The sequence below is a fragment of the Delphinapterus leucas genome, chromosome 19 (assembly GCF_059928025.1).
Source record: "Delphinapterus leucas isolate spDelLeu-1000000601 "Yukka" chromosome 19, BTC_Dleu_Yukka2, whole genome shotgun sequence".
NCBI classification, from domain to species: Eukaryota; Metazoa; Chordata; class Mammalia; order Artiodactyla; family Monodontidae; genus Delphinapterus; species Delphinapterus leucas.
In genome coordinates this window covers 69,430,993-69,450,629 of record NC_143147.1, presented here as the reverse complement: position 1 = coordinate 69,450,629, position 19,637 = coordinate 69,430,993, and the positions used below count along the sequence as shown (strand labels likewise).

Genomic DNA, 19,637 nt, shown 5'->3' with positions numbered 1-19,637 from the left:
ATAGAGACTTACTCAATTGAAAAATAATAAACAAAGGCTAAAATACCAAGTGGGTTTAGCAAAATATCGCTTTAAAATGACTGCTTTTTGGCAGCGGAGTGGACTGGGGATCACTTACGAATCTGAGTTCGGTATTTTCACTTTTGCCTGTCAAGTGAGATTTATTCAAAAGACTTTTAATTAGCTTAGAAGTAATCAAAGAATGTAACCAACATATTGGTATATGTAGTATGATTGCTGGACTAGTGGCTATAAGGTAAAGGTGGAAAATGATACTCTCTTTCATATAGGTAGTTATTTTAATTTGTGTATTTTTGCCAAAGGGAAAAGTAAATTAATCACACCTTTGAAATATTTTCCTTGAAGTTGGACATGAAAACAAAAATGATGGAAGCTAAATATCATGAAGAGAAACTTAAACTGCAGCAGAAGCATGACGCTGATGTTCAGAAGGTAGGGTGTGTGCAGTTTATTATTTTATTGATATTGACTATTTGAAATACTCTAGGTCTTGTGACCATCCATCCATCCATCCATCCACTTATTTATGTACTTATGGGAGTCTGTCTTATAAATGGGATTTGCTAAATTAATATCCTAGCAAAAGTTGATCTTTAAACTTCATTTGCTAAACAGATGTATTTATGTAAATCCTTATAGTTTACATGACCTTTTAGTTCTTCTTTATCTATCGATGGAAGGCTGGTCTTCTTATAGTCCTTTACATTCTATCATTACCTTTCATAAAGGCTGAAATAAGTCATCAACTGTAAATACTAGAGTTTGTTTTGGTCTAAGATTCTTTCAGTTTTCTGGCAATTAAAAATTCCTTTTTATTTATTTATTTATTTATGGCCACACCTCACGGCATGTGGGATCTTAGTTCCCCGACCAGGGGTCGAACCCACGCCTCTTGCATTGGAAGTGCGGAGTCTTAACCACTGGACCACCAGAGAAGTCCCTAAAATTTCCCCTTTAATTTAAAAAGAAACCCTTGTATTTAGTTCTCTTTGGTATAGACTGCGTGCACTGTAATGCTAGCACTGCCAGTGTAGGCTTTTTGTTTTCAGTAGCTCGTCGGGATTTATGCCTTACAGTATTTCAATTTGTACTTTGAAGTATAATTTTCTTCTTAATGAGCACAGCAAAAGTCATCAATTTATAATGATTGTACATTGAATTTGAATTTATAACTATATTTTAGTATTGATTTTAAAAATGTAGTGGTATATAATGTATAATTTTAATATATGATGTATGAATTTGTAACTCATGAAAATTGATCCAGATGGAAGCCTGGTGTTGTCTGTTTTGGAACTCAGCCTGTGACCCTGCTTCACAGAGTTAAGTGACAAAGGTGGAGACAGGGAGCTGAGGCCACAGCATCACGTGCCCGTGCTTCCGTAGAGCTGAGAACATGCTAGTATTTAGTCAGGTGCGTGTTTGGCTCACCTTCTTTCAGAGCAACAAGACGGAAACCACTGGCTGAAAATTAGAAAGAGAAAAAATATTGAATCCTTTTCCTTCTCCTTTCGTCTTTTCCATTCAAATTTTAAAGGCAAATATTACTTTCTGCTCTTACTAGTATTTTACTTTACTTTAAATGGTTCAAGAAAAACAGTTCTCTTTCATGGATATGTTAGAGATTCAGTAATATATTTCAGTATAGCATATGTATATGTCCAAATGAAATAGAACCTATTGATGTATAAGATAAATAAATATAGAAATATATTTGGGAAAATTGTGGTAATAGAATTTGAAATAGGCTTCTTGGTATGTCTGTTACAAAGCTCTGTTCTAAGAAAAACATTTAATAATAGAATCCTTTCCAGGAATTTCTCTTTTAAAATAAATTCTGCATGAAAAAAGAAAGCAATGCAACTAGTTTGAAATACCAGGTAAAATATAAATAAAATCCTTGACCTCATGCTAGATTTGGAAAGTATATTCATCAGTTTGTTGCATGGATGCCATTTGCTAAGTGTTAGGAATTGGGAAGGAATAAAATTGAGAGTGTTTTATCTGTTTGCATACATTCTTTTTCTTTTTTGCTTCTTTATGGACATTGGGCTCAAACTATCTCCTTTTCTTATTTACCAATCATTCTTAGAGGTGGGACTAAAACAATGAAAGGTGAAGTAAAATGCTGGTAATAAAAGCACTAAGAAAAAGTTGGTTAGACATTGGTGAATAACCTTTTTTAAAAAACTGAATTTGGGTATATAGGAAATATACCTCAACCACAAGAAAAGTGGATATTCATACTTCTGCCTCAATTTGGTTTTCTTTTTTCCCTTAGGTTAGTACTTTTTTTTTTCTGCTTGCAAACTTTCTTACTCTTTGGTTATTCTCTAGTTGTTTTGTTTTTTTTTTTTTTGCCTGTAGATGTACTTAGAAGCATATAATCATAATTAAGTTTATTAAATGATTCATTTAAAAACTTCTGACACAGTATAAATTAAGGATGTAAAATATCCATGCAATTTTTGACATATCTTGAGCTGACTTTTTTGATTCCCAGTAGCAGAACTAAGTATAAAAGAAGCCTCTTGCATCGCGTGTTCCCACGTGTCTGGGAATTCTTGTTATTGTGCGTGAAAGTGATAGAAGGACACTAGTGGGAGGGTTCAGGGATGTGCGTGTCTGCAGATGTTCTATCCCAGTGTGGTGGGGAGGTGAGTTGTACTGTATCAACATATCAAGTTTCTGATGGCTTCTCTCTGCTAGTTTGTGACGGCTTAATCTCTGAAGTATATTTTAGAGAATCACCTAATTTACCATTTACAGTCTCCTTAAGAATTGGTACATGAAAATTCAAAGCAGGTAACATTTCTTTCGGTAATCAATTATTCTGGTGTAGTTAATATTTTGTCAATGCACTAAAGTATAATTTTTTCATCTTTTTTGGGAAGCCATTTATGGGATTAGCTGAGATAGACTTGCAAAAATATTGTGCTATTTTTTAAAAAAATTATGTGTTCCATACATAAAACAATATTGTATACTAAAATATTTTAAATTCATTTGCAGATTTTAGAAAGAAAGAATAATGAAATAGAAGAAATGAAAACTTTATACAAAAAGAAACAAAATGAAACGGAGGAGACTATTAGAAAACTTGAAAAGAAAGGTGATGTTGTATTGTTATATAAACCTTTTAATAACACTTCCATCTTATTTTAGTTCTTGTATAAAGTAAAATTTTATTTCTGACCTTTTGTAGTATGAGAAGGGAATGTTTATGTGGGTTTCCATCAGTCGATCTGTTGATGTGAGCTTCTACAGGACTTAAGAAAAACTCTGTGTGTGTGTGTGGTAACAATGGTGGTTGGTTTGGTTAAAGATTTGGAAGAGTCTGTAACTGTTACTCCTTCTTAATTCTCTCCCTCTTCACTGGGCTGGAGCTGCCATAGGTCAGTCATAGAATTAGAACTTACTGGCTTTCACAAGGAAGTCTAGAGAAATTACTCCTTTTGGTCTAATAAAATTCATTCCATTAAGTATCTTTATGCCTTACAGTATATGCTAGTATTGTGATCGACAGAACAAACATTTAAAAAGTATTCCCCATTTACACTTTCATTATGAAGGAAAGGAAAGCATGTAATCAAGTGTTAAATTGACTATGACTATAGGTTGAAACATTGAAATGCAACAGACAGTCATTAGGGAGAGTGCTGAAAATATTTTGTAAGATTGGATTAGTTGAGAGAAGAGTTCCAAGTCCTGGGATAGGAATGTGATATTGGTAAGTTGTGGAGGGGATGCTGCAAAACCATGTATCTAGAGTGGAGATCCTATACATTAAGAGACAGACTGAAAAAGATTAAGATAGGTGACTTGGCGTGACCTAAGCATGACCTTGAATTTCAGATTTAGAAGTTTCAAGTTTATCCCATAGATGCTGGGGAGTCAGAGAAGATTTTTGAGAGGTGAGTTTTAGGACCTCATATTTTGGGTGGAGTAGTCTGGTAACAGTGGGCGTGTGAAACATGCTGAGGCCAATTCCCAGTCTGTTATAATAGTCAGAGGCAGAATGGAGGGAGAGAGAGAGACAGAGAGAGAGGGGGAGAGGGAGAGGGAGAGAGAGGCGAGCACCCCGCTTATTAGGAAACTTGGTCTCTAATCCCAGACCTGCTCTTCGGCGTCTGCTGAGTCACATCAGCACGTCTCTGCGCCTCGGCTTACTTGTTACAAAATGGCCATCAGATAGTAATGTGTATGAAGTCCCTTCAACTCAAGGATGGTATGCTTCCGTGCTTCTGGAATCTTGTGTGTGAGATGATGAGGACCCAGAATATCTGAACGATGGCAGTGGGAGTAGTGAGAATGGGATGGAAGAAGAAATTTTGAAGGGTCTGGTGAATGATAAGAGGTAGGTGATGAGTAAGAGGAAAGTGGAGAGGTTTTCCTTGAGCCGCTCCAAATTCCAGTGGCTACAAAAATATTTACAATTTATTTCTAGGTTTTCGTTTTTCACCCTGATTCAAACCAGGCAGTTTAAACATGCCTAAGGTTTAAAAATATTATTTCCTAAGGCTTTTTGACTTGCAAACAGGGCTTAGTTTTAATTTTAGAATTGTGAAGTAAAATGTTGTAGATGCTATTAGACTAGTATTAGGTTAACTTGGATTCTTCTTCTCACCTTATTTGTTGCACAGTTGAGATATAAGAGTGAAAGAAATTTGTATGTAAATGTTTATGAAAATTTTGCTATCTTGAAGTAAGTGAATAAAAACATTCAGTAAGCTAAGGAAATATTGCGTTCAAGCAGATACACAGCTGAATTTATTTTGCCATCCAGATGACATGAATATATTAAACACATTTTCACTTGAATCAATGACAGTTTAAAGCATTTTTAAAAAGAAGATAGAAATTTAAATGATTTATAAGGGAAATCTTTTATATAATTTAAAGCGTATTTTGTTTCAGTCACACAAACTTTGGCAGCGATTTTAGTGTGTCCAGCAGCAGCATGTTGTAATGACGGCCCTTCATCTGTGCACTCAGTACACGTAGTTGGGAGTGCTTGCCTCTGTGCCACTCTTTTGCTCTGTGGATAAAAAGTTGAAATATCTTTCTCCTCAGGAAATAAGCAAGTAAACCGCTATAACACATGATGTAATAAGTGACTTAGAGGAGAAATCTATGAGGCTCACGGGGAATAAAGAGGAGCTTCTTTCTGCCCCTGCAAGAGGAGGAGCCTGGTTGGCAAACGTTCCATAAAGAGGGCGCGACTTGGGCTGAGACTAAAGATGTGCAATGTTGCAGCAGGGAAGGCTGGGGCGTGCCAGGTAGATCAGTGATCACATTTGGGCAGCGATGCAGGAGCGGACATGGGCTCAGGTATCTGCAGATAGGCTGGTACGTTTATGAGTTTAAACATATGGAAGTGGCAAAAGATGAGGCCAGAAAGCAGCCAGATCATGAGGAGCTGTTCTCACGCCAGAGGTTTTTGGCCGCCGTCTTGTAGGGGAGGGGAGCTGCGGGGTGATTTTAAGTCTGGGGGTGGCGCTATGGGATCTGCGCCGTGGGAAGACCTCTTCACAGCGGCGGAGGATCCACTGGAGGGGAATGGTACCGAGGCCAGCACACATTGTCGAGGGAGTGAGTAACGGGGGATTCAGCCAAGGCTGTGGTAGTGGAAATGAAAAGAAGAGAGGAAAGAGTAAGAGAGATTTTAGGGGAGAGAACGGATAAGACTTGGAGGGAAATGGAATGATCTGTTAACTGGTACACTATGTTTTTATTATCATCAGACTCTTAACGTGGCAGCTAGAATTGGTTTAACTATGTTTTCATCATTTTCGACAGTTCAGACCCTCGTACGTGAATGTCAAGTTATCAGAGAGACCAAAGATAACCAGATTGCAGAGTTAAAAAAGATATGTGAACAAAGTACAGAATATCTGAATAATGATTGGGAAAAAAAGGTAAGCCACATAAAATAAAATAGTTATGGAAAAATATAAAGGGTTATACTTTAACAGAACAAATTTAATTTTAAAAATAATGGGTGTTCACAAAATATACAGAAATGTTTGAAAAAATAAAAATAACTTAATATTCTAGACTAACTGTTCATGTTTTGGTATATTTTTTCTGGAATTTTAATGGTTTGTAAACTAGTTTTCATTTAGAAGAGTTACTTTTAAGAATTCTTGAATTTAATTAAAGTTCTGAATTTTTTGTCAGAGCCAATAGATTTTAAGCGAAATTAGCAGGGATGTAACAACAGGTAGTTTTTGGAAGTTAAACTGTTTAAACTTTGGATGTAGGCCCTGGATCATTTCTTTTCTGAAATCTCAGGTAACACAATATTTGTAGCATAAATTTGTTTTTGATGTAAACAAGATCAGTAGTGGATGGCTTATTCTTGGAGGAGCATTTAATTCCGAAAAAGATTTTCATAAAATTCAGCAGTGCCAAGAGTAATGTAAAAAATGCTCATTATGAACGAGTCTTACATAGTCACGTGCAGTACTTTCATTAGGAGCCCTTAGCCTTTAGTTGACATTACAGTACGTATGTAAGAGGAAAGAAGCACGTTACTTCTTTTGAGGAGCTCTGCGATAAAGATCTGCAGTTAACTCCTCCTCCCGATTGATAGTCCCCGATTAATCTGGGTTCAGTCTGTTTTCCTGAGAGCTCTGATGCCTCCCCAGGCAGACACAGGACTTATCTGTCCTGGCTGTGGCAGCTTCAGTGCCAGGCTGGGAAGGGCCCGTGTTCAGAGGGGCAGACTTAACTCTTTTCTAGTTGCATTTTCATTTGAGTGGTTTTATCTTTTCTATAAATTTGGCATATTCTTCTGCTTGCGTCAGGTCCATTGCGTTCATAGTAGCCCCTGACTCCCTTTCCCCTAGTTCCTTCTTCCCCAATTTAAGTTGTCTGGTGTTTGCAGAGAAGAGTCTCTGTCTCCTGCCATGCGCAAGGGTACGTTTTATGCTTTCAGCTGGACCAGCAGCTCTTTCTTACAGTTAACACGGTGTAAAACACCGTGATGTGAAACACTGCAAATGTGGTGAAAGGTCTTTTTTGTGAAGTACAGTTGCATGTAAATCTGGGCAGAGATGAATGCCTGGTGCAAGCAGGGTAGGTTCCAAAAATGAGTAAGCAGAGGATAGATGTATGTTGTGATTTATGCGGTCATCCATTCAGAAAGTGTGAAGTATCTGTACCGCCAAGGTGAGGTGAGGTGATGTGTGTGTGTGTGTGTGTGTGTGTGTGTGTGTGTGTGTGTACTCCCTCGTAGAATTCTCCATCCTACGTTTCTCACTTTAAGGCCCAGGTATCCAGCTACCTAGTTAAGATCTCTCCTTTTTAGCTTTTTTAGAGTTATCCTATGATTGACGCAGCAATGCCTTTCCTACCTGCATACCCAAGAGAAATGAAAACATGTGTCTGCACAAAAAGTTATACATGAATGTTCATAGCAGTATTATTCATATGAAAACCAAAAAGTAGAAATCAACTGCTGAGTGGATAAATAAAATGTAGTATCTTAATACAATGGAATATTGCTGGGCAGTGAAAAGGTATGAAGGACTGGTACACGCTACAACATGGGTGAACCTTGAAAACATCATGCTAAGTGAAAAAAGCCAATTATAAAAGACCAATTCTATGACTCTGTATTAAATGTTCAGAATAGGCAAATCTATAGAGGCAGAGAGATGAGGGACATGATAGCTAAAGAGCACAGGTGTTCTTCTGGGGTGATAAAATTGATTTTGGTGATGGTTGTGTAAGTCTGTGAATATACAAAAAACCCTTGAACTGTCTGATTTAAATTGGTGCTCTGTATGCTATGTGAATAAAGCTGCTAACGTTAATAAAGCTGTGGGGAAAAATTGGATTTCTCCTTGATCTAAATTCCATCATTCTCCCCAAACTCCATCTTCTTCCTTTGTTGCTGAAGCAGCCTCCTCCCGAGGTTCCCCTTCTCCCTGTTCCCGATGGTGGTGGCATCTGCTCGGCTGCCGCACACTCTTCTTTTGCCTCACCTCTCACACCTCATCACTCGCACTTCTGTTCTATTTGTTGTGATTTATTCACATTGTCCCTCACCTAGGTCTGGAGACCGTGTCTCTGGCCTCCGTCGCTACAACTGGACCCTCGGCACCTCCGCAGTCCGTGCCCCATGACACAGCCGTGTTGACGGTCTTTCTGAAGCACAAATCTGGTGTTCCTCGTCACCGTGAATCACCCCAGTGGTTCCCAGCGGCCCCTGGGGCTACGAGGCTCTTTGTGATTGAGACGCTGGTCACCGCTGACGCCTCTCCCCTTTGCCGCAATCCGGCTCCCCTTCGTGCACTCTCTACTGGCTGCACAAGGGTGCGCCAGCTACCCGGCTCTGCCGTGCTGTTTGTCACCTGTGGGCCTTTTCCAAAAGTGAGTTACGACTCGCGTGCCGTAAGATCTACCCTCTTAGAGTGTGCATTTCAGTGGTTTTCAGTCTGTTCAGGAGGTCCTGCCACCATCACCACTGTATGGTTTTCAGGGCATTCCTGTCAGCCCAGAAGATACCTGGTACCCGCTGTCACTCTCTTCCCGTGTTCCCTTCCTCTGCCCTCTGCAACCACTCATCCACTTTCTGTCTCCACACTTTGGCCTATAAAATCATGCAATACACGGCATTTTGTTACTGGCTTCTTTCACTTACCATAATGTTTTTAAGTTTCCTCCGTGTTGTAGCATGAATCAGTAGTTCAGTCCGTATTATGGTCAAATGATAGTCCGTTGTGTTGATGCACCACGTGTCACCAGTTGGTGGACATTTGGTTCCACTTTTTGGATAATAATGCTTTTATGAAAATTTGTGCACAGGTTGTTGTGTGGCCTGTGTTTTCATTTGTCTTGGCTCCTGAAGAGGGAGAAGCACTGCCTGCATTTTCCTTTCCTCGCCCCTCATAGCACTTCTGACGCCACATGTGTGGGCTTTGCACACATCAAGCAGTTCCCTTTGATGCCAGTTGGATGTCCTATAATTCAGTTAAATTTGACACTATTTACCTAGAATCAGTATCACATCCCACAAGTTAAGGTCTCAGTCCCACAAGAGTGCGCCCACTTCAACGTCAGTCGAAAGTCCCAGGTTGTTGCCTGTACGTCTGACCAAGCGGCTATAAATAGGAGTTCTCACCACTTCCTCTCTGGATTCCATGATTTGCTGGAATGGCTCACAGAACGTAGGGAAGCACTCACTGACATTCTACCATTTAACCATTTTATTGTAAGGAATATAATAAGAGATGCAGGTGAGCAGCCAGATGAAGAGATGCACAGGGCCAGGTATGTGGGAAGGAGCGCAGAGCTTCCCCGCGCCCTCCTGGCACACTGCTCTCCCGGCACCAGCTGTTCACCCACCTGGAGGCTCTCCAAACGCTGTACTTTTGGGATTTTTATGGAGGCTTTATCATGTGGGGATGATTGACTATAAATGCGGTCTTCAGCCCCTGTCCCCTCCCTGGAGGATGGGGGTGTGCTGCAAGTTCCTGGCTTCTGATCATGGATGGCTTGTTCTTTCGGGTGACCAGCCCCCATCCTGAAGCTGCCCAGGAGCCCACTCAGAGTCGCCTTCTTGGAACCAAAGACAGTCCTGTCACCCAGGAAATCCCAAGGGATATAGGACCTCAGAGCCAGGAATTGGGGGCAGAGACCATATATATATATATATATATATTTCTGTTATATCACAGGTATATAATTAAGAGTGGAATTTCTGGGTTATGTGCTAATTCTGTGTTTAACATTTCAAGGAATTCCCATACTGTTTTCCAAAGTGGCTACACCATTAACCTGTTGGCTTTTACGATACTTTTTCTTCTATTTGGACAGATTCCTGGTTCCTCTAGGCCTCCTGTGGCGTGAGGCAAGTCAAATGTCCAGGCTATAGACCAATCTGTAGGATACTGAGAGGGCCTTTGCATCCCCTCAACCCGTTGCCAAGCCCTGGCTAAAATACCTCCTTGTGGGTTTATAGATCCCCTTATTGTCAGGAACACGATGGCATCCTATGGCTTAGCAGGGTTTGTACTTTAGAACATAACTAATAATATTTGCTGCTTAACCAGTTTATGCCTCAGGGGAATGTTTGCCCTCTAAATGCTCCCGGGCCGAGTGACCTGGACTCCCAGTTCATTGCTAGGCTTGGGGAAGCTCTCGGTGACGCATTTGCTTGATATATGGTAGATGCTAATAAAATGTGTTGGATGGATGCAGTCAAAATTCGCTCTGCAGTTAGTTGGCTAAGTCCGTGGATGTGAGACCTGCGGGTGCGGAGGGCCGACCGCATTCTTTAGACGACACCGTTTACGTTGGGGCCTGACCACCGCGGATGGTCCGGAGCATACGCCTGGTGGCTACCCAGGGCCGACGGAGTGCGCGATTAGTCCCCAGTCAGACCTCTAGGCCAAGTGCACCTGTCCCCTCCTCAAACAGCTAGGCAAGTTCTAGCACACTTGTGCTGTGGCTGCGCTCACCCTGTGGGCTCCGCTCTAAACCCCCGGGTGAGCTATAAAGGGCTCAGGCTGACTGCAGACACACCCCAGGGGCAGCAGGCACCGGCCTGAGAAAGCGATGCGCTCACGGGCCCCTGCGTACAGCAGGGGTTTGACGTTCAGGCGGTGTGTGGCGTGGGACGTATGGGGGGGCCACACACGTGAAGAAACCACCGCGACCTTCCAAGTGACTCCTTTACACCCTTTATCAGTGTTGCTGTGCACGTCAGTCAGCAGCTGCGAAGCAGTTCTGAGATGCAGGTGCTGTGGGCTTGGCTGCATTCACGTGCCAGACAAGTGACCGACTTCTGAATACCAGACATGACACTGGTTTAAAACGTATACCTTGGCAAAGAAATATACCATATCAATGATTTGCGAGACCACTTACAAATAGTCAAAATTGCATTTGTTAAATTTGTGAAACCCCAGGATCTTCTGTACGGCTATTACTGAGCCATCCTTGCTCTTCCTGTTCAGCCAGAAACTAGAAGGAAAGTTCCTGGGACCCTTCCCACTAACAGGCGTAGTTATGTCCTGTCTTCTCCTCTCGTTTCCACCATCTCTCAGGGTTTTCCCTGTTCCTCCAGTATCTTCCTAGTCAAATAAGGTCTCTGTGCATGTGTCATACCCTTGTCTGTCCCGCCTACTCAGGAATGGGAAGTAAAATGTATCTTTTAGACTGTTTTGGGCTCCTGCCCCCCACCCAACCTTGAATGAGTCAGGGATTGGATACAGGGGAGAGGAGTTAGATTCTGAATTCCCCTCCCATGAAAGTAAGTGAACAAACGCCCACAAGTCTGGGAGCACAGGTGTTCAACTCCCTTTGGAACCTGTCCTTTGAACTTTGGTTTCCTTACCTCAGTTACATTGATATTTTAGAGCTTCATCCGTTTAAACATGTGTATATAATCTTCATAAAAAAAGACCAGTATGCATGAGGACATAGAGTTCTCCCTAGAGAACTCTCTTTGATTTATAAATACCATCTTTGTGTCCACTTTTGTAAAGGTTATGGGATGGATAAAAATAGTTTCTCATTGGGGGTTAGGGTGAAGGATAAAGCATTTTTAACATTATTCTTGTGCAAAATTTCATGCAACTAAGATGAAAATACAGACAGTGAGATAATATTCCTAAACAATAACAATATTATAAATATTTCTGTTTTCTGATTTCAGGCTAATACTAGTGTTGTTTAGCTGACGAATTGTATTATCTGTCTGATTTATTTACTGTTTGTACCTGAGGTGGATAATTCCCTTAATTATTTGTTTATCCATTAAAATTTTCAGTTCAGGAAAGTAAACAAAAAATTGTTTCTTAATCATGCTCTTTACGTGGTATCTTTACTTTGAATGTTTATTTATGAGTTTTATATCTTTTGTTGTTCAGGTCACCATATAAATAGAGAAGTATAGGAAAACATTTTTTTCTGAATTGCAAAATAGTCTATTCTATAATGGTAGTGAAAGAGTCAGTTTTTGATTTCACCGTGTAGCTCCACAATGCTGTAGCAGAAATGGAAAAGGAAAAGTTTGAACTTCAAAAGCAGCACACTGAAAATATTCAAGAACTGCTTGAGGACACAAACATACGTCTGAACAAAATGGAGGGTGAATACATGGCACAAACACAGTCCACAGTAAGTCCTTTTTTTTTTTTTTTTTTGTCTTTTCTTGTTGTGTTTATAAACTGTCCTGTTCATCTCCATGTCCCCATGCTTCCAGGATGTGTGCAGTGCATAAATTAACAGGAAACATCTCACCTTCCCACTCGACACGGGCTTACACGTGACAGTGGATGGTCTCTTGAGGTGTGCCGTGGGATTTCACCCTGGATTGTTTGATGCCACTGTTTGTTTTAAACCCACAGAAGCCTTAACAAATCTTTCTTCTTGTTTTCTTCACTGACTTTCAACCTAGAGATAATTTCTTTTCTTGCTTTATTTCTGTTTTATTGTTTGTTTCAGTCTTTTTAACTGAAGACTTGATTGTTTTTCTGAAAACGTCTCATGCTAGTGTGAAGACAGTCAAATTGGAGATAGGAGTAGTGTGAGCGATCGAGGACAGGTTTTCTTAGTAGATTTGTCTTGACCGAGGAGCCAGACATGGATACCACATGGGTAAGCCCCAGAGTCCCCTTCCGAAAAGGATGCAGAAGGAGGGCTCTGTAGTGCACAGCAGGAGACAGTAACTTTCTCCAAGGGAAGACGGGGAACCCCTGAGAGCCCCCTCAGTGAGCACTGCTTGCAGAGGGTAGGTCTGAGGGTGTGAATGTTGTCAGCCTTCAGAAGCTCAGCTGACTTCCTGAGATACAGAAGCCTGGGCAGGTGGGCTGAGGGGCCTCTGGGCCAGGGCTCCTCACGCCTGGGGCAGGTGCACCTTGTCAGTCTTGTTTCTGATATGTGATACGGCTTTGTGGCGTATGGAGCCCTGTGTCCTTCCCTGACCACTCAGCTCACCCAGGCTAGCCTGGCTTGGTCCAAAGTGCTTCCTTGAATTTAAAGCTGTGGAATTTGAGCAAGAGTCCATTACCTGGGCTTGTCTTGGAGACCCTAGACCAACTGAAGGGCCTGTGTCAGAGGGCTAAAGAAATGGGGTGCAGGATCCACAGTGATCTGGGGCCTGGGCTTGGAGACCCTAGACCAGCTGAAGGGCCTGTGTCAGAGGGCTAAAGAAATGGGGAGCAGGATCCACAGTGATCTGGGGCCTGGGCTTGGAGACCCTAGACCAGCTGAAGGGCCTGTGTCAGAGGGCTAAAGAAATGGGGTGCAGGATCCACAGTGATCTGGAGCCTGGGCTTGGAGATCCTAGACCAGCTGAAGGGCCTGTGTCAGAGGGCTAAAGAAATGGGGTGCAGGATCCACAGTGATCTGGAGCCTGGGCTTTAGGTCTCGGGCTCAAATCCCAGATCCTTAAAGCCGTGAGTGCCATGCGAGCTCTTCAGATGTTTAGTTTCCTCATCTGTCAGATAGGGTAACAGTAGTAGTAAAGTGTAATACGTGTCATTGAAAATATTAAATAAATTAATATACATAAGTTATTTAATAAGAGCTCAACAGATAATTGTTAATGTCTTTGAAACAGATAATTGTTAATGTCTTTGAAAATGTAACATACAAGAAAAGTAATCAAGAGAGCCATATACATGAGAAAGTACTCAATTCAAGAAGTTAATCAATGTTTGCTCAAAGATGGCAGGTTGAACTTGGTGTTGGCCTCCATTCCCTCCCACAAAAATGGTAGTAAAGGGATAAAGGAAAAGGCATAGCCAGAAGGACAAAGAGAGTGTGAGGGCAATAAAATTCTGGAGTTGGAAAGGCAATGGATGAGCTGACACTGACCCAGCTGGTTCACGAAAGCAGGACCCTACATCGGCATTGGGGAATCTAAGAAGCAAGCTGAGTTACACGTGGGCCTTCCAGGGGCTCAGGACCTGTTGTACTGCTCACCTCTGGAAGACGGGGTGCAGGTGCTGCTTCAGCACATGGAGAGCTGGGTGGTTTCAGATGCAGCTAGATGTGAGATTGGGGTGAGGAATACAAGCCGGCTTATTATACCATTCCTCCTACTTTTGTACGTTTGAAATGTCCCATAGCAAAACTTTTTTTAATGGTAAAATTAACAGCAAAAACCAGCCAGCTCTTTACATCCTCTCCCCCACATCGTGAAGCGTGGGCCTGCTTCTCACCCACCTCAGCGGAAGACAGGAGGTTACCCTCCGGAGGGAACAGCAGCCTCTGGATTAGGACACGGGGGCACAGCTGGGATTTCTTAGCGCAGCATCTCTCTGTGTGCAGAGAGCATGTCCTTGGGGGGCCCGTGAGGGGCCAGGTTGTAACCCTCTCCCCACTTTCCACCACAGAGAAAGCATCAAAAAATCAGGTCGCTTGTTAAAAGGGGAATGATGCTAAGCTGTCCTCAGATTTCTTCACCTCAGCGTTCCATGCCAGAAGACAGTGGAGCAACACTAAGAGATAAACTGAGAAAAAGCGTGGCCTAAGGCGGTTTACAAGGGAAGGACACAAGCAGTTTCAAACGTCAGCAAATACCTTTGATTTTTATCTGTGTTAAATGTCACTCCAGTGTCTCTAGGTGTGAGTACTGGAGGCATTATTTGAGCCCTTCAAATTTGTGTTTTTCATTTTTCTTTAATTCCGAGTAATTTATATACATTATTTCTTCAAAAAAGGCTATCCTTCCTACTCCTTGGGTCTTATTTTATGTTTTCTGTCTCCTTGTATTTTCTTCCTATCCTCTGCTCCTAGGATAGTTTCCCATTCTGATCTTATTCTTACCAATTAATTTTTTAGTAGATTTCCTTCTGCTGTATTTATTTTATTGTTTCTAATTGTATCTATTACACCTTTTATTTAAATTATTATTGTTTTCATATCCAGTATTTTAATTTGGTTTTTCTTTCTCCCCTCCTCCTCCTTTATCTTCTTTAGGAATTTCCTGTTTTTCACATTGTTAATATATTCTTTATCTTCTTAAATATGCTTATTAGGCTTATTTGAAATTCTTGGTCCATCTGTTTAATTATTTGCCTTCAGAATATTATATATTACATATTACTACATTATATATGTATTATAAATTGTAGTTGCTATATATCTTATTATTTATATATACATGTATTGCTGGCTTTCTTTCATAGTTGTCTGAAGGTGTCTGATTATTTTGTACTGTGAGCTCATGTCCTTTGGGTTTATCCATTATTCTAAGGTGTATTGGGGAAAAGCTGGAAGACCAGATCCTTGTGGGGATCAATTATACTTTAAATAGTGAGGAGGAGGTGACCCTCAGGGCAGAGAGCCCCAGAAAGCACGGGACCACTGCTGAACTCTCCTTGGCAACTTCCCATTTGTAACACACAAACCTCTTTAGCCCTAAGGAAAATGCAACTTTGGAGGGAGGGCATCTCCCTAGATTGTAGTCTATCAGCCCCCAAGCTTTGGAGAGAGAGATGATCTTTTGATGAAAGAAGATCTTATTTTTAACTTATTCAAATTTATCAATCTTTTATAATTAGTGCTTTTTAAGTCTTTTTTTAATATAAATTTATTTATTTTATTTATTTATTTTTGGCCGCGTTGGGTCTTCGTTGCTGCGCGTGGGCTTCCTCTAGTTGCGGCGAGTGGAGGCCACTCTTTGTTGTGGTGTGCGGGCTTCTCATTGCGGTGGCTTCTCCTGTTGCAGAGCATAGGCTCTAGGCATGTGGGCTTCAGTAGTTGTGGTGCGCAGACTCAGTAGTTGTGGCTCGCAGGCTCTAGAGCATAGCCTCAGTAGTTGTGGTGCACAGGCTTAGTTGCTGTGCGGCATGTGGGATCTTCCCGGACCAGGGCTTGAACCCGTGTCCCCTGCATTGGCAAGCGGATTCTTAACCCCTGCACCACCAGGGAAGCCCTTTATGTCTTGGTAAACAAATATTTCTCTAGTACAAGTGCAGAAAGGTTCACCTATATATTCTGCTAAAAGCTTTAAAGTTTTGTTTTTAACAGTGAGTTCTTAGTCCATGTGGAGTTATTTTTTGTGCCTGGTATGAGATAAGGATCTAATTTCATTATTTTCTACCTGGATGACCTTCTTCCCCACATGCCCCCCTCCCCCAATTCCTACTTTTGGCTAATTCCTCCTTTGCTCATTGATCTGCCATGCTGTCAGCTGTCAGACTTCCATATATATGAGGGTCTTTCTTCTAGTTGGTTGGCTAATTTGTCTACCTCTGCTAGTATCATACGGTCTTCATTATTATAGCTTCATGGTTACTCTTGATGTCTGTTAGAGAAGTCTTCCTTTCTTCCTTGTCCATCAGAAGGGGCTTGATTGTGCTGAGTCCTTTTCTTTTAACATATACATTTAGAATCAGCTTTCCGAGTTGATAAAGAAAATAAAACCCAGGGGTCTCTTGAACTCCTTTTGTAATGTTTCTTCCTGAGTCTTTTATATTTTTGTCACATAAAATTTTTATACTTTTGTTGTATAAAAGACTCAGGAATAAATGTATATGTCATAACTTTTAACTCTTAACATGTATGTAATAAATATTTTATTATAGTTTATTGTATCTTGACTAGAACTTGCAGAAAATGTTAAATAATGGTGATGATAGTGGATTTAAAAATAAATTTTTTTTCTTTTGGAAAAAAATATACATATACTCTCATTATTGAAAATTGAGAAAAGTGATATAGTCAAAAAGAAAAAAAATGAATGTCTACATAATAAAATTACTCTTATTGGAAGTGTGTGAGAGTGCCCATTCTTCTACGTTTTGGGCCCAACAATGGATGTTTTAATTAAAAACAAACAGACAGACAAACCAAAACTTTGCCAATTTGATAGGCGTCTTAGTTTCCTAGACTGCTGTAAGAAATGACCACACACCTGGTATCTCAGAACAAGAGAAACTTATTATCTCACAGTTCTGGAGGCTAGAAGTCTGAACTCATGGCGTCCACAGGACCCTGCCCTCCCTGAAATCTCCAGAGGAAGATCTTTCCTTGCCTCTTCCTATCTGGTTATCTTTTTTTTTTTTTTTTTTTTGCTTTTGTTTTTGTTTTTTTGATGATAGCCTTCCTAATGGGTACATAGTGGTTGGTTTTGATTTGCATTTCCCTAATGATTAGTGATGCTTAGCATCTTTTCATGTGCTTATTGGCCATTGTATATTAACTTTTGAGAAACGTCTATTCAAGTTCTTTGCTCTTTTTATGATTGTGTTTTCCTTGTTATTGAGTTATAGGAGTTCTTTGTATTTGTATAGGAGTTCTTTGTATTTCCTTGTTATTGAGTTATAGGAGTTCTTTGTATATTCTGGGTGTCAATCCCTTATCAGATATATGATTTTTTTAAATTAGCTATTTAAAAACTGTCCAAATACAGTCACATTTTGAGATGCTAAGGAGTTAGGACTTCAATGTATGAATTTGAAGGAAGACAGTTCAGCCCATAACTATTGTATAAGTTAACAACAAATGTAGCATGCTGTATAAAAGTGAAAAAGCCTAAGTAGTTTTTGGCTCATGAGGTTAAATTTACCAGGCACCTAACATGACCAGGCATTGCAGTGGACCCTGGGGACAAAGTAGTAAACAAGAAGTCCCTTCCACAGTGTTCATGTTTCCATGGGGCAACAGCCAGTGAACAGCTACAGGTGTCCAGTAGTGATAAGTGGTGTGATGAAGAAGAAGCCACTGTAAGACATGCATTTAAATGGGGTGATTTCAGCATTCTCTCTTTCGAGAGCACTGGAATCACAACTAACTGCTGAACAATCATCGACAGGAAGACACTGGAACTCACCAAAAAAGATACCCCACATCCAAAGACAAAGGAGAAGCCGCAGTGAGACGGTAGGAGGGGCGCACTCACAATCAAATCAAATCCCATAACTGCTGGGTGGGTGAGTCACAAATTGGAGAACATTTATACCACAGAAGTCCACCCACTGGAGTGAAGGTTCTGAGCCCCACGTCAGGCTTCCCAACCTGGGGGTCTGGCAACGGGAGGAGGAATTCCTAGAGAATCGGACTTTGAAGACTAGTGGGATTTGATTTCAGGACTTCAACAGGACTGGGGGAAACAGAGACTCCACTCTTGGAGGGCACACACAAAGTAGTGTGCGCATCGGGACCCAGGGGAAGGAGCAGTGACCCCACCAGAGACTGAACCAGACATACCTGCTAGTGCTGGAGGGTCTCCTGCAGAGGCAGGGGTGGCTGTGTCTCACCATGAGGACAAGGACACTGGCAGCAGAAGTTCTGGGAAGTACTCCTTGGCATGAGCCCTCCCAGAGTCCACCATTAGCCCCACCAAAGAGCCGAGTAGGCTCCAGTGTTGGGTCTCCTCAGGCCAAACAACCAACAGGGAGGGAACCCAGCCCCACCCATCAGCAGACAAGTGGATTAAAGTTTTACTGGGCTCTGCCCACCAGAGCAACAGCCAGCTGTACCCACCACCAGTCCCTCCCATCAGGAAGCTTGCACAAGCCTCTTAGATAGCCTCATGCACCAGAGGGCAGACAGCAGAAGCAAGAAGAACTACAATGCTGCAGCCTGTGGAGCAAAAACCACATTCACAGAAAGACAGATAAAATGAAAAGGCAGAGGACTATGTACCAGAAGAAGGAACAAGATAAAACCCCAGAAAAACAACTAAATGAAGTGGAGATAGGCGACCTTCCAGAAAAAGAATTCAGAATAATGATAGTGAAGATGATCCGGGACCTCGGAAAAAGAATGCAGGCAAAGATTGAGAAGATGCAAGAAACGTTTAATAAAGACCTAGAAGAATTAAAGAACAAACAGCTAGAAGAATTAAAGAACAAACAAACAGAGATGAACGATACAATAACTGAAATGAAAAATATACTAGAAGGAATCAATAGCAGAATAACTGAGGCAGAAGAATGGATAAGTGACCTGGAAGACAGAATGGTAGAATTCACTGCCATTGAACAGAATAAGGAAAAAAGAATAAAAAGAAATGAAGACAACCTAAGAGACCTTTGGGACAACATTAAACGCAACAACATTTGCATTTATAGGGGTCCCAGGAGAAGAGAGAGTCCAGGAAGCACAGAGAGCCCCAGGCAGGATAAACCCAAGGAGAAACATGCTGAGACACTTAGTAATCAAGCTGACAAAAATTAAAGACAAAGAAAAATTATTGAAAGCAACAGGGAAAAATGGCAACATACAAGGGAACTCCTATAACGTTAATAGCTGATTTCTCAGCAGAAACTCTACAAGCTTGAAGGGAGTGACACGATATATTTAAAGTGATGAAAGGGAAGAACCTACAACCAAGATTACTCTACCTGGCAAGGATCTCATTCAGATTTGACGGAGAAATCAAAAGCTTTACAGACAAGCAAAAGATAAGAGAATTCACCACCAAATCAGCTCTACAAGAAATGCTAAAGGAACTTCTCTAAGTGGGAAACACAAGAGAAGAAAAAGACCTACAAAAACAATTAAGAAAATGGTAATAGGAACATACATATCAATAATTACCTTAAACATGAATGGATTAAATGCTCCAACCAAAAGACACAGGATCGCTGAATGGATACAAAAACAAGACCCATATATATGCCGTCTACAAGAGATCCACTTCAGAC

At 41.1% G+C, this 19,637-nt stretch overlaps 1 protein-coding gene across 17 annotated transcripts in view; it reads left to right on the top strand.

Annotated features, from left to right (window-relative positions):
• CEP112 (centrosomal protein 112) overlaps positions 1 to 19,637 on the top strand; it is a 413,480-nt gene that overhangs the window by 69,879 nt on the left and 323,964 nt on the right. For all 17 annotated transcript variants that reach the window (XR_016389081.1, XM_089901741.1, XM_022589836.3 and 14 more), the window contains 4 exons: positions 367 to 453; positions 3,034 to 3,133; positions 5,821 to 5,939; positions 12,010 to 12,153. Coding sequence is in view for 16 of the 17 variants with exons in the window: in XM_089901741.1 (XP_089757867.1) it covers positions 367 to 453; positions 3,034 to 3,133; positions 5,821 to 5,939; positions 12,010 to 12,153 (450 nt within the window). In the remaining variant the exon portion in view is untranslated. The remainder of the gene's footprint in view (positions 1 to 366; positions 454 to 3,033; positions 3,134 to 5,820; positions 5,940 to 12,009; positions 12,154 to 19,637) is intronic.